Consider the following 15,407-nt stretch of genomic DNA (forward strand, 5'->3'; position numbering starts at 1 on the left):
TGCCCAAAGTGATTTACAGATTCAACGCAATACCCATCAAAGTACCAATGTCATGTTTCATAGATCTAGAAAAAATAATCCTAAGTTTCATTTGGAACCCAAAACAGAGCCTGAATAGCCAAAGCAATCTTAAGCAAAACAAACAAATCTGGAGGTATCTGACTTAAAATTAATTATATTACAAGGCTATAATAACCAAAACAGCTGGTACTGGTTATAAATGGTACTGGTTATATATGGTACTGGCATAAAAATAGACACATAGACCAATGGAACAGAATGGAGAACCCAGAAATAAAAAGCTGCATACCTACAACCAACTGATCTTCCACAAAGTTGACATGGGTGAGAGGCAGCCAGGTGGAGATATCTGGGGAGCATTTGCATGTTACAATCTGAAGTTCCAGTAAAAAGATCTGGATGGAGACATAAATTTAGGTGTAATGAGCATATTGATGATAATTGATATAATCTGTCAGTTGGGTAAACTTTCAACACCCCTTCTGCCAAAACATATTGATAATTCTGTATTCTAGTTATACTGTACTGCTTATTCTCAAAATGTGACCTTTCCTTTCCTACCTCTCTGTCTTTGTTCATGCTTTTTTCATTCATCTTTCCTAGATTTATTTTTCCCAAGATAAGCAATCTATTCCTCTACCAGGTGTACTGTTGTTCCTTTTTTAAAGCAGTTAATTATGGACTGACTCATGTTATATTGTGATGCTACAACTAAATTTTAGTTTCATGTCCCGGCATCATTCACATGGTAGTAGATCACTAAACATTTGTTAAATTGAATTATAGAATATAAATTTTTTCTGACTTTATTCCTAAATTATGAGGTTATATTCCAGTTAGACTCCATAGTCTTGTTTGTGTTGAGAATTTAGCTCTCTTATTTACTTTATAGATGTCAGTTATCTGGACTAATGCTTTTTGAGAGTAATCAGCTATAGATATTGATTTTAATAAAATAGAGAGTAACTTCCAATTTTATAAACTATTTTACATTTTGAGAAGAGCATTTTTTGTAACTTATGTCTAACCTGACTAGATTTTTGTTTTAGCAAAAAAATTTATCTTTTTTAATAAAAATGAATAATGTAATATTGTGGTTGTTTATATGTGTACTTGTGTGAAAATATCACCAGATAAATTCTATTAAATGATTTTTTTGGTTTAGTGTGTTATATTTTATTTTGTTTTTCCAGTGAATACGGCTTTGCTGAAAAAGTAGTTGAGGGAATTACTGTTTCTGTAAATTCCATTGTCATTAGAATTGGAGCAAAAGCCTTCAATGCATCATTTGAACTTTCTCAGCTACGGATCTATAGTGTAAATGCAAACTGGGAACATGGAGATTTAAGATTCACTCGTATTCAAGATCCACAGAGAGGAGAGGTAAAGACTTTTTTTTTCTTTTTCAAAAAATTGTTTTAGTTGGTGATAAATAAAAGAGGACACTTACAACCATCATGTCTTATTGTTGCCCAGATTCATGCTTACTGCCAGATGTATGCTTCTTGCCTTTTAACTATCCTTTTCTCTTTATTACTCTTAATCATTTAACTTCCCAGCCACTCAGGATTAAATTTTTAAATTTATAAAACTATGATATTTAAATGCTTCCTGATCACATGGTTCAAATGTTCTTTATACTTTATTTTAGTTAAATTGTTTAGAATTAAATATTAACAGCTTTACAAGTGATATGATTATAAAGATGTTTTATTTGATGGAAGTATACAATTTTAAAGAAAAGGATGATGAATATATCTCAAATGTCATATGAAAATTGAGAAGATACATTTGGTTTGTTTTTACAGATCTACATATTTCTTATTCTATTTTGCATGAGTAAGAGAAGCTAATCTCTGTGTTCTCCTTAGGTTTTGACATTTAAGGAAATAAATTGGCAGATGATACGAATAGAGGCAGATGCTACCCAAAGTTCACATCTTGAATTTATGTGTGCTCCTGTTCGATTAATAACCAACCAATCCAAAATCAGAGTCACATTGAAAAGAAGAGTAAGTCAACAGGATCACCTTTTTGATTCACATGTTAATTATTGGAATTAACTATAGGAAATTTAAAATAATTTTTTAGGTAAAATGTTCACATATTATCAGTAGCATATTTAAAGCAATGCGAAATAAAGAGAGATAAGGTTCCTGAAACAATATTTGTAGAAATTTATTGTAATCATAACATTCCTCAGGCTTTTAGATTTAATATCTAGATTTTCACAGATTTTTATTTTTGATAAGTTGAATAGATTTCTCTCTCAATTGCCAAATATTTTTTGAATGCTTGATATTTTATAATTTCATTTCTCCTATGGAATATTGCTCAGGAGTAAGGAGCAAAGCTTTCATTTATCAGTAGCAAAACTATTAGCTTTAATAAATTATAAGATATGACTGGTAACTTAGATAAATAAGGAAAGGTAGTTACTTAAGGATACCAAAAGTTGAGAGTCCATTATGGTTCCTGAAATGCTCACTTTTTTTTAACCATGGCTCAATTAGTTTCAACAATTCTTTTTTTTTTCTTTTGAGATAGAGTCTCATTTTGTTGCCTTGGGTAGAGTGCAGTGGTGCACTCACTGCAACCTCAAACTCCTGGGCTCAAATGATCCTCCTGCCTCAGGCTCCCAAGTAGCTGGGACTTCAGGCATGTGCCACCATGCCTGACTAATTTTTCTATTTTTGGTAGAAATGGGGTCTTGCTCTTGCTTAGGTTGGTCTAGAACTCCTGACTTCAAGCAATCCTCCTGCCTTGGCCTCCCAGAGTGCTAGTATTATAGGTGTGAGCCACCATGCCCAGCCTCAACAATGTTCTTTATCACTAGGCATGAATAACTATACTAAGGAAAATTGAAAATGTGTTTTTTCAGAGTATAGTGCTTAACAGATATTCTGAAATATGAAATGTGGATAAAACAGTATTTTAATTTTTAATTTTAATGCCCCTTTCTCTACTAGAATTAGTTGAATTAATATCAGTAATTATATGAATTATCAGCTATCAATGCAAAATTAAGTTATGTAAGTGCCATATATAATAACTTGTTAAGGTACAGGGATTTGTCAGTCTTTTGTTACCACTGTATCTAGCACAAGGAGATATTTCTTTTATAGTAACTCAATAAATATTTTTTGAATGAAGGAAGAATACATATTTGATTCCATTCAAACACTTTTCAAGCTTTTTTTTAAAACAAATGTATTATAATTTTTATTTCTTATTTTAATTTTATAAATCACTTTTTCCAACAGTTAAAGGACTGCAACGTCATAGCAACAAAGTTAGTTCTAACATTGGATGACTTATTATGGGTTTTAACGGATTCCCAATTAAAGGCTATGGTACAATATGCAAAATCTCTTAGTGAAGCTATAGAAAAATCAACAGAACAAAGGAAGAGTATGGCTCCTGAACCTACACAGGTATGCTATAAAGTTTATAGGACAAAGATTTACATTACAAGTAAATAGTCTAAACATAAGAACGATTTAGTTGGTATTTCCTTTAAGTGAAATAGATTGTGAGACGTTATTCTAAGAATCTTATCTAGGTATTTTCTATGTAATTTTATATACGTGGTATCTAGATGAAAACATATTAAATGTGTTAGTATCTGTATAATGCTTGTTTTGTTTAGAGCTCTGTAGTAGGCACTAGAATTAATGATGACATAAAAGTATTTGATGTTATACCTCTTTAGATAGTCAACTTCAAAGGAGACACCACCTTTCTTAGGAGAGAGCACCAAAGCACTTAGAGTACTAAATCATATCACAAAGACTTTTACATAGAAGTGATTCACTCCTGTAGGATATGTAACAATATATACAGGGCTCATATTTGTTATCTTTTTAATATGTAGAACTAATAATATTCAAATAACCTGCCTTTAACAATCATATTTTCTAAAACAAGTGCTATAAATATGTTAAAATAACTATTCAGATATTTACTGAGACATTGGGTTCATAGTCAAATTGTGTATAATTCTCCAGTTTTTAAGTTTTATTTTTTTTCTTATGGAATTCAGAAAATATTTTAGGGGAACTGAGTTATTGATGAAAAAGAAAATGTATTGTGCTTATTATTTCTGAAAATATTTTCATACTGAATATTTTCTTACTGCAGATATTTAGGCTTTCTTGTGTGAATTTCAGATATTTAATTTCTCAATGATAAGGCAGTTTTGAATCTTTTTAGAGCTCTACAGTAGTCCCATCCACCCAGCAAGTGAAGACACCACAGACTTCAAATGCTCCTGACCTAAATGATGCAATTGTGAAACTATTCAATGACTTTGATGTTAAAGAAACTTCCCATCATTTAGTGATTTCTCATCTAGATCTACACATATGTGATGACATTCATGCTAAAGAAAAAGGTAATAAAATTTGCGTATTTCAAACTGTTTTAGTTTTTCTAGAATTAACTATAAAACTGGGTTTTTAAAAATTATATCTCTTATGTAGTATGTACTATAAGATAATTAGTCATAATTTTATTCATGGATATATTGATGAAAGGAATAATTTGAAGCATTATATATTGACATGAAATTTTCTTTTGCTTTAGCAGTTAGTACTGAAGCTGAATTAATTGTTAGTTATCAATGCTAGCAATGAAATGGGTTTTCAAAAAAATCAGAGTGAATAGATAACACTCTTCTTGGAGGATGATGAAATATTAGACTTCCCTTTAAATTAACTTTTGCATAATTTTGAAATTGCCCATAAATTATAGTCCATACTTCATTTATAATTATTTGCACATGTGTTTTCAGCACTATATTCATACCTCTAATCGTACATGCCTCTAATTTATGGATCGTGTGTGTAAATGCAACTGTGTGACTGTTTAACATATTTTGTGTCTCCCTCTCACCTCCTCCCAAAATTTGGTTAGGAAGCTAAATTCTAGATGGCAGTTTTTTTTTTCTTTTAGCGTTTGTTCCTCTTATTTATCCTTATTTAGTAAACATAGCAGGGTAAGCACTCTTGGTCACTTTGAAAATCTAGGTGCTGGATATTTCTTTTTCTCAGCTGGAGGACTATCTCTGGTCCACATATATAGAGTTGGGGTGGTTTAGCAGGTAGGCCTACCTCAAGGACAATGGTTCTCAAACTTTGAGCATTAGAATCAAGCTGAAGATCTTTCAAAAATAGTTATCTGACCTGTGCACCTCTGACCTAAATCAGAATCAATATCTATGAAAATTGTTGCTTTGAATTTTTAAAGCTGAGAAAGCGAATATTGAGACCCTGGATACTTAGTAGTAGAAGTTACCCTATCTTTATTAGATGAGGTGGCTGCCTAAAAGGGTAGAGGGACAAAGGTGAGGAAAATTTGGGGTTGTAAAAGGGATTTGTTGTCCTTTCCTTTGACCACCTTTGTATCATTTGGCTTAGAGTTGGCATCTTATACTTCAGTGATTTGAAAGGAAAATCCAAAAAAAGTTATAACAAACTAAAGTAACAAAATGAAGTAGTCAGGATGAATACATTAACTGCCACGTGAATTGTATTTAACTCACTAGTTTTGAGCCTGGGGCCTTGTAAAACATATGTAACTCACATGTCTCTTTACCTTGGGAGCTGCATGGTGCTCAGGCAACTCAGTGCTGCCGTGCTACATGATGAGTGGCTCCCTGGGCAAAACCCTGCAGTTGGTTCATGAAAATCTTACTGTTGGGATTCTTATTGTTGCCATTAATATTGACAATTTAATTGCATATTACTCATGCACAGAAAGCAATACAAAATAAAGTTTTCATTAAATTAGGAAGGATCATTTTGTTTTCAAAGTTTTTATTCTATTTTTGTAACACAACACCGCAGCCCCAAGGAAAAAAATTTTTTTTTCTAGTGTGGCAGTCAATGTGTTAAATAATAAACATGAGAATGGAGAAGATATTTTCTAAACGCTGATATTGCTCACTATTATTCCCTCATAGAATAAGCTGAATGAATTTAAGGGGGAAACCCTTCCACCAAAATATCTCCATCATAGTACAGGTCTGTAATCAATCCTCTACTATTTTGAAATCCAAAAGGTTCTGAAATGTTACTTCAAACTCATTTGGTGGCAAAACCCGACCCAAACCAACACATTTTTTAATCTTTATTTTATCCACTTAGTATAAAGTTTTGCTGCAGAATTACTATTTTTTATTACTTAGTGCTGCCTCAGGACCTGCTAGAAGTATTGTATGATATGCCCTGTGTGTACCATATTATTTTCGTAAAATCTGAAAAATTCTGAAACATTTGGCTCCAGATATTTTGCATAAGGGATTGTGGATCTGTACTAGAAATTCTATTAATAATTGAGATAAATTGGACTTAACAAAATAATATAGGTAGTGTATACACAGCTATATTTTATTTTGTATTTTTCATAATTCTAATTGATTTGCCCATGCTATTTTAAGATTTGACTTTTATGTTGGAGTTACACAAACTTGTGATCTACTTTTGATCAGACTATAGCTATGTGACTTTGGGCAACTTAGCTAACCAAATAGACTTTTAATTTCCTCTTCAAGAAGAGGCAGGATGTAGTGTAGTAGTTAACATTTCCTTGGTTCAAACCTGAGCTTTGCACTTGACTAGCTGTATGACCTTGGCCTATTTATTTAACCTCTTTGTGCTTCATTTCATTATCTAGAAAATGGGGAAAATAATAACCCTATCTCATGGGATTATTATGATAATCAAATGAATAAGTATCCCTAAAGTATTGAAACAATGCCTGACATGTTAGAGATTGTAAATATAAAAGGTCTGCTTTTATCATCTGTAAGCAATAAAAGGGCAGGGATTCTGCTATTCTTTTATCCTAATTTTTTCTCCTAGTACCTTGCAAATGATAGGGGCTTAGTAAATACTTATTGGATTGAATTTCATTTCCTAAAATCTTTATTTTGTGTGATAAAAGAGAGGCAGTTATGACTACTTGGACTCCAAGTATGGTATAAACTATTCATGGTAAATGTAATGTTTCTGATAATTTGCTTAATATTTCTTTTTCTTAATTCTGTTGTTCTTTTCCCAGAGTCAAACAGACGTGTTACTGGAGGGGCTATGCAGCTCTCTTTTACCCAGCTAACTATAGATTATTATCCCTATCATAAAGCCGGTATGTCTAACAATTTCTTTAAAAGATAGAAATCTTGCTTTAAAATTGTATAACCCATTTATTTTGCTTATTTTGCTTTAATTTGTTGAGGAGAAAAGAGATCTTTGTTATTTTTCTTACGGCAGTATTTTACCAAGAAATAGAATTGCCATAGAATATATTCATATATTTTATTGAGGTTTCTGTAGATTATTAGAAACTATAATTAGGAATGGACAGTTTTCTAAATAACCAATTTAAAACTTTAAAAAATCAGTATACAGAGGACATATTTGTGCTATTAGTTGCGAAAAAAACAAGTTATTAACTAATTTTTTTGAATTTGTAAATGATAGACTTACATATATAAAAATCAAAAAAGGGTATGAAGCAAAGGATAACAGTGAGGTTGAGTTGTAGGACTCCAGATTTCATAGGCTTTTAATAGTCAACTATTGGTACGTTCTTTTCTCCCACATCATAAAAAGATAAAAATATGTATGATTACTTATGGCCAAATTAAGTGATCTCACCTTATAGCCATTTTTCCTTTTGGGTGGTATGTGGCTTTTTTGTTTTTATAATTCATACAAATAAGAAAAATCAAACAAACTATAATGTGTTTTCGAGGACTTTTAAACAATGGTGAAGTTTTTCTGTTCATACATTTATACCTGCTAATGTTTGTCATTTCTGTGTTAGTAAGTGACAGAATTTAAAGGTTGTATGATTTGCTTTGATTTTCTTTTGAAGGACTTTGTTTTATACTGTCTTCCTGACTTACAAGCTTCTTACATATACTTAGATTTTTTTAATTTTAGAAACTGTTCATATTTTGGGAGGTAAAACTTTCAATCATAAAGTATTTTATTTTCCTAACCCTTTTATGTACATATTATTTTTTTAAGTTTTTACAGAGAAACCCTAATACTTTTGATTTTGTATTTTTTCCCCAAAACATACTTTAAGACTGATTTTCATCCTAAGAAGTTTTATTGGTTTCTTAAATGTTTTAATAATTGTCATCTTATCTTTTTTTGGATCAGGTTTTTGTTAGTCACTTTACAAAAAATATTTTGATGAAGGGATTTTTTTGATGATATTTTCTGGGATTCTGTCCAGCGGAGGTTTTCCAGGTAATTGGGCATCCAGTGAAGTGTGACCAGTCATGAGGCTTTGGACTGAAACTGAGTGATTTTCCCCAGAAAATGGGTTCTAGGTGGAAACTCTTCTAGATCCTTTACTTTTGACACTGTTTCTCTCTATTCTAAATGTTTTACTCATATTTCAGAGCAGCAAGTAGTAGGTGAAGGTTGTAAATTTTTCAGACATTAAAGACTTCCTGGAGAAAATGACTAAATCTCATTGGAAGAATTATTGTAGTAGAATAAATGAAAATTGTGCATTTTTCAGTGAAATACCTGTTATTCATTTCACAGGAGATAGTTGTAATCATTGGATGTATTTTAGTGATGCAACAAAAACAAAAAATGGATGGGCCAACGAGTTGTTGCATGAATTTGAGTGCAACGTTGAAATGCTTAAACAGGCTGTGAAGGATCATAATGTAGGTTCACCTCCTAAATCCCCAACGCATGCCTCTCCCCAGCACACACAAACAGGTATTTTACCTATGACAACATTATGGCATTCCCCAATATTAAGTATGTGTGTGTGTGCGCCTGTGTGCCTATATGTACGTGTGATCATAATATTTTCTTTAAGTATTATTTTTAATTAAAGTTTAAAACTCCTCCCCCCTTCATTCAGGCCAACACAGGTTAATGAACCAAAGTACTTTTAAAATTAATGTAAACAGTAATACCCAGGTAGAATTTTTCAGACTCTTACATGGCCAGTAGACCTTTCATTTTTTCCTTTTATTATTATTTTTAATTGACATAACTGCATATTTAAGAGGTGCAGTATGATATTTTTATATGTATATAATTTATAATGATCAAATTAGGATAATCAGCATATCATCACCTCAAACATTTATCATTTCTTTATGGTTGGAACATTCAAAATCTAATCTTCTAGCTATTTGGAAATATACAACAAAATTATTGTCAATTATAGTCATCCTATATAGTGCTACAGAATACCTGAACTTATTCCTCCTATCCAGCTGTACTTTGTATCCATTCATCAACCTTTGGCTGTCCCCCTACCCCGCTCTTCCCTGCCTCTAGTTGTTGGGAGCGGTCTCTGATTACGGGTGAGCACATAGCCAATAGAATCATTGCTGGGAGCCTTGTCAGGGCCCTCTACCAATCACTTCCCGCCACGACTACCTGCAATGGTATATAAGCCAACTGTCCTTCCTGTTCGGGGTCTCTCGCCATGTAACTAGACTAGATGCCTCATTAAACTGCTGTTGGAAGAACTCCAGTTTGTTGCGTCGTCCTTGCAGGCGAGTGCGGCGCGACGTCTAGTAACCACTATTCTACTTTCACAGTAACTTACATCCTGTATCATTTTATGTTTTTTATTTTTTTTTTAGATTTATGATTTATTTATTATGCCTGTATCACTTTATAAAGTATCTCACAAATATTATCTTCTTTGAGAAATTAGTGTTCATAAATATTTCTAGTAGCTGTTTTACTGTTAAAAATAATTTTGCAATAAATTGAAAGAAGTTTTTGTTTACCGCAGAGCAGGACTCCACTCTGAAAGGGACATCCAGAACACCTTCAGTGTTATCTCAGCAATCAAAGGCTAAGCTCATGTCTAGTTCGCTTGTGGTTAGACTTGCAGATTTCAATATATACCAGGTATGTGTTACTTTTAAAATTAAACACTTTTAGTATCTCATATAAGCAACTCTAATAACTAATGCCCCCATTTTATTTAAAAATTGTTGACCACTTTTATGAAATGCCCCAATTAAATAGTATAGAAATTATCAGTTTATTTATTTTTGTTTATATGGTTATCCAGAATTGGCCGATCTGTGAAATTAAAGGCACAGTCCTTCATACTGCTAAGTCTGCCTAAGACTTCTGACATCAATGGCAAGTTCAGGGGTTTCCTACAATTACCTTCGTGTTCAATAACCACTGGAAAGACTCACAGCACTCACAGAAATCTATTATATTTATTATAGGGAAAGAAGACAAATTAGAACCAGCCACAGGAAGAAATGCATAGGGCAGAGTCTGGAAGGGTTCCAAGTGTATAACTTTTCCTCAGGACTACTTAGCCTCCCAAAGACATCGTGTAACATCACACATAGATATGTAACACTGTGCCTGAAGTATTTCCCATGTGGTTGAACTCAGTTTCTGGATGAACGGATACCAGATAAGCCAAAGACCCCACCTCCAAAACACAACTAAGACTATCACATGTGGCCAGCCCCACCCTGAGTCATCTTTTTAGCATAAACTATCAGTTATGGTCCCAGGGGCCCACCAAGAATAGGAAATTCCAATTCCTGGTTACTTCCCAAGAGCAAGGATAAAGGGAGGCCAAATTCCTTATAACACAATGGTCTCTGAACAAACTAAAATGCCTTTTTTGCTTTTCTGGACTATCAAGTTTTGGCTATACTATGAACATAATTTTATAGCTAAGAACTCTGTTCCATTTATACTAATAATCTTATTCAGCCAGTAATAATTTAACATCATCTGATATCGATTCTTGAGAACAACAATAGAATATATGACCTATTTTTTAAAAAATAAGGATTTCAGATTTGTGTCATTTATAAATTGTCCTGGTTTATTTTGATAAATCTATAGTAGGAGTGGAGAACCTTTTCATGTTGGAAGGTGGAATTAGTTTAGCTGTAATCAAATAAGGCCACATTTAAGAAACTTCAATTAGATATACTTTAAAATGTATATTATTTTTTAAAAATCTAACTACTATGTACTTAATAATTTCAAAAATTGAAAATTATTTGTTAATTTTAAAATTAACTTTTTAATGACTTCGTTGTATCTGCTTTTTGTTGGAAAGTATTTGCATATTTGGTGGCATCATGGAGGTCCGCAGTTTCAGTTGATCCTCTAGATGGGTATCAGTCATTTGTGACCTTAAGGGTGTCTTGACTTGGGTTAGGTAGGACAATATAGATTCGCAGCAATAAGTGGTTGGAAAGCAAGAAAACATTTTTCAGGCATGTTGCCGAAGGTGTGGGTGTTCTACTGCATTTTTTCATATTTCAACTGGATCTTTCTTAGCATCAGACAATGACTGTAAAATGTCATCTACTGAGAGCTCAATCAGTTCCATCAATAGTCTTTAGGTACCTTGGTGATATCAACTAGGTGAGGCTGAAATGCTAATTTGAGTGTGATGTCATGATTCTCAAAGTCAGTAAACCTTTCATTGTATTCTCCAATTAATAGGTCTATAACAGCTGTGTATTCTTCAGATGATTTGCATATATCCTCCTGTTCATCAATGACCTTTGCTTACCAGGGAAGAAAATGTTCATCCAAAATTTCCTTTTGAAGAGGACATGTTTTGAAAAAAGATAGCTTTTTTTGAAATGCTTGAATTTTTTGCCACACTATCATATATAGATTTAGATTTACCTTGCAAAGAAATAATCAAGTCATTTTGATCTGACATGATATCACACAGAAATGCTGTATTCCTATAGAAATCTTCTTTCAATAATTCTCCTTGCTGATTCCATTTTTTATAAAATTTAACTATCTGTTCTCACAGAGATAAAATTTTGGCTAACACCTGTCCCTGTGATAACCAACACATTTTAGAATGATATAGCAAATCCACACCAAATACCTCATCATTCAACTTTAGCATGTTACGAAACTGATGATGCCATGTAGCATTTGCCTGAATATAGTTAACAGTACTTATATCTTGTTGCAAAGTGTCACTTAAAATGGTAGCTTTAGCATAGAGATTTTGCTGATGTAAGACACAATGAAAAGAAATGAGAACCTCTGGATCTGTTAATAATATTTTTTATCTGTGCAATAAAACTTTTATGTTTTCCTGTTATGGAAAGTACACCGTCTGTACATACACTCACTAAACTTACTAAATTCAGTCTACCTTCACATTTATCTTGAATGTTGTTGAAGATATCTATTCCCCGTGTTCTGTTGGCATGAGTGCCCAAAGCAAGTAACTCTATGTAGAAAAGGAAATTCTTCTGTTGTGACTCAAGGAAGTATAAAATCTGCACAAAGTCAGTAGTATCAGTTGATTCATCCAAAGCGATTGAATAATATATGTTTTCCTTTTGAAGTATTGCATGAAGTTCTGTTAAGTTGAAGGCTAATTCATGCTGCCGATAATTATGGTTGTCCTTGAAAGAGGCAGTTGTTTGTATTTTGAAACGTTATCGGGGTCTAAGCATCCTACAACTTTGGCAATGCATTCTTTCACAATTTCTACATCACTGAATGGCTTCCCTTTTCCCCCCAAGTATGTAAGCTACTTTATAAGTTGCTTCAGTGGCATTATTTCCAGGTCTTACTGTTGCTTGAAAGATTTGTCTTTGCGTTTGCTTTTCATTTTTTAATTTCTGCAGTACAACCTTTCATGCCTTTTCCTCTAATTTAAAATATTTGTGGTCTTTATGAGTGTTATAATGCTGATGAGCACTGCATTTCTTTAATGTTGATATTGCAGTATAACAACGCAAGCAGATCATCTTATCTTTAGCAAAAACAAGATAATATTGCAATTCCCAATCCTCATTAAAAAATCCATTTTCTTCCTTCATCATTCTCTTGGTTTTCTTTGACATGATGGCCTGTTAAGCAGACAGAATTAAAAAATCCTGTCAAGTTGTGCAGCTATTCATAAATTCCACTTCAAACAGAAACACAGTACACTGTTATCAAAAGTTGGTAACAGACTGGCATACTTGACCCCTATAAACTCTCACCAACCAGCCTCATGCAGCAGTGGCTCCAATCAGGCTGGAGAAGTTAGAACTCAATCATGAGCATAGCAGCTGTCAGTTTAGCCCTTAAGGCTTACTAGTGTTCGAATTGTTCTGGTCAGTCTGGGAGGATTATTTCGTTGAAACTTATTCTTAGGTATTTTAAATATGTTCATTTTAAAAATAAAAATATAAAAGATGAATAAAATATATTAATAAAAATAAAAGGATTTGTTCTGTAAAATTTGGATTCAGTCAGAAGGCTGCATGCAGTTAAGGACCTAGAAAGCTACATGTGGCCTTAAGGCCGCAGGTTGGCCACCCCTGGTCTATGGCTTTGAGACTTAGTTTAATCTCAAAAGTTTTTATTTGACTCTGATTCGGAGACATTTGGCAATGGCTACAGACAGTTTTGATTGTCACAACTGGGGGGGTGTACTGCTGACATCTAGTGAATAAAAGCCAGTGATTCTGCTAAACATCCTGCAATGTGCTGGTCAACTCCCCACAAAAAAGGGAGACCAAACGTCAATGGTGCCAATTTTGAGAGATGCTGATTTAACAGTGATTTTCTCATAGTGCCTTTATATTTTTCATTACGTTCTATATATAGTTATATATTGCTTAATGATGGGTATATTATTTCGTCATTGTGTGAACATCATAGAGTATGCTTACACAAATCTAGTTGGTATAGCCTACTGCACTCCTAGGCTATATGGTATAGCCTCTTGCTCTAGCCTGCAAATTTGTATAACATGTTACTGGGCTGAATAAGGTAGCAATTATAACACAATTTTAAGTATTTGTATATTTCAACATTTCTAAACATAGAAACAGTACAGTAACTATTGTGTAAAAAGCTCCATTATAATCTTATGGGACCACTCGCTTATGAGTGGTCCGTTATTGACTGAAATGTTACGTGGTGTATGACTGCATATGCTGCAGCTTTTTAAAGCAGACTTTAAGTTTCAAGATTTAAATAAATTCATATGAAAATGAGGTAAGGGAGTCACCTATAATCCCAAGTGGTTAAGAGTCAAATATGGCAAAGAAACCCCCCTCCCCAAATACACCAAAAATAAATAAAATGAATACAGGTAATTAGAAGAAAATAAAATAGTATGTTCTTCCCAGTTTGAATACCTTTTTAACTATTAAAGGGAAAAAGCAATGAGCTGTTATTTATGAAAATAAATTGACACTTTGAATTGAAAAGGATTTGTTTCCACATATGTGGAGAAAGTCTTTCTAATTAGATACTGTAGGAACTAACTGTACAAATAATCAAAAGGTTTAATTAGGCAATTTATATAAGAGGAGAAAACATAAACTGTTAAAAAAGTATTCCACTTCATATGAGAACTATACATGTCGAATGAATGAAAAAGGGTACATCCCTGGGCCTACTAAACTTAACATAAATGAATACAACCAATAAAACCTCATTGGCAGAACTTTGGGGACATCTGCATATACATTTTTTTATGTAATTATAAAACAATGCTGGTTTTGAGGGAGGAGTGAAAATGTAATCAAAAAATTAAAGCTAATACTCTTTTTGGAAAAATAATTTAAGAGATCATCCTTTGATGGAAGTGTTTATAGTTATATTATTTTTTATTGTGGTAAAATATAACAATGTACCACTGTAATCATTTTTAAACATACAGTCTATTGGTGTTAAGTACATTCACATTGTTGTGCATCCAATACCGTTATTCATCTCTAGAATTTTTTTGTTATCCCAAACTGAAACTCTAAATATAGCTGTATTATTTTTTATAGTAGTGAAATTGTGATAAAGAGTTATTATAATGAGTATACTGGGGAAGCATTCTGGACTTAAGGACATGGATCTTTGTCTTGACTGCTGTTTACTTATTTATATTATCTGTTACAATATCATTATCATGGGCAGGGTGTAGTGGCTCATGCCTATAATCCCAGCACTTTGGGAGCCCAAGGTGGGAGAATTGCTTGAGGCCAGGAGTTTAAGACCAGCCTGGGCAACATAGCTAGACCTCATCTCTACAAAAAATAAACAGCTTGGCATGACAGTGCACACCTGTAGTCTCAGCTACTCAGGAGGCTGAGGCAGGAAAATCTCTTTCACCCAGTAGTTCAAGGGTGCAGTGAAAGCTATGATTGCACCACTGCATTCCAGGCTAGACCAGAGAGCCAGATCCTGTCTCAAAAAAAGTGATTTTTTTTTTCAGTTTATCCACAACTTCAAAGAGAAAGAATATCATTATTGTTATTTTTCCATCTGTTATCTTAAAGCTTAGAATACTAACTTTGCAAGGAATGTTGTGCAATCTTAATTTTGTAACTGATAAAGATCCAAAAGTTAAAGAGTTTTCTGAATAGTTGGTGG

General features: G+C 33.0%; 1 protein-coding gene across 4 annotated transcripts in view; it reads left to right on the top strand.

Moving 5' to 3' along the window:
- The window catches only part of UHRF1BP1L (UHRF1 binding protein 1 like), a 75,363-nt gene that overhangs the window by 37,414 nt on the left and 22,542 nt on the right, over positions 1-15,407 (top strand). For 2 of the 4 annotated variants that reach the window (XM_045553156.1, XM_045553158.1), the window contains 7 exons: positions 1,215-1,404; positions 1,893-2,033; positions 3,285-3,455; positions 4,234-4,414; positions 7,084-7,167; positions 8,586-8,768; positions 9,808-9,926. In XM_045553156.1, coding sequence (XP_045409112.1) covers positions 1,215-1,404; positions 1,893-2,033; positions 3,285-3,455; positions 4,234-4,414; positions 7,084-7,167; positions 8,586-8,768; positions 9,808-9,926 — 1,069 coding nt within the window. Of the gene's footprint in view, positions 1-1,186; positions 1,405-1,892; positions 2,034-3,284; positions 3,456-4,233; positions 4,415-7,083; positions 7,168-8,585; positions 8,769-9,807; positions 9,927-15,407 lie in introns of all 4 variants that reach the window. The other 2 variants (XM_045553157.1, XM_045553159.1) reach the window with 2 other exon arrangements.

The sequence above is a fragment of the Lemur catta genome, chromosome 6 (assembly GCF_020740605.2).
Source record: "Lemur catta isolate mLemCat1 chromosome 6, mLemCat1.pri, whole genome shotgun sequence".
Lineage (NCBI taxonomy): Eukaryota > Metazoa > Chordata > Mammalia > Primates > Lemuridae > Lemur > Lemur catta.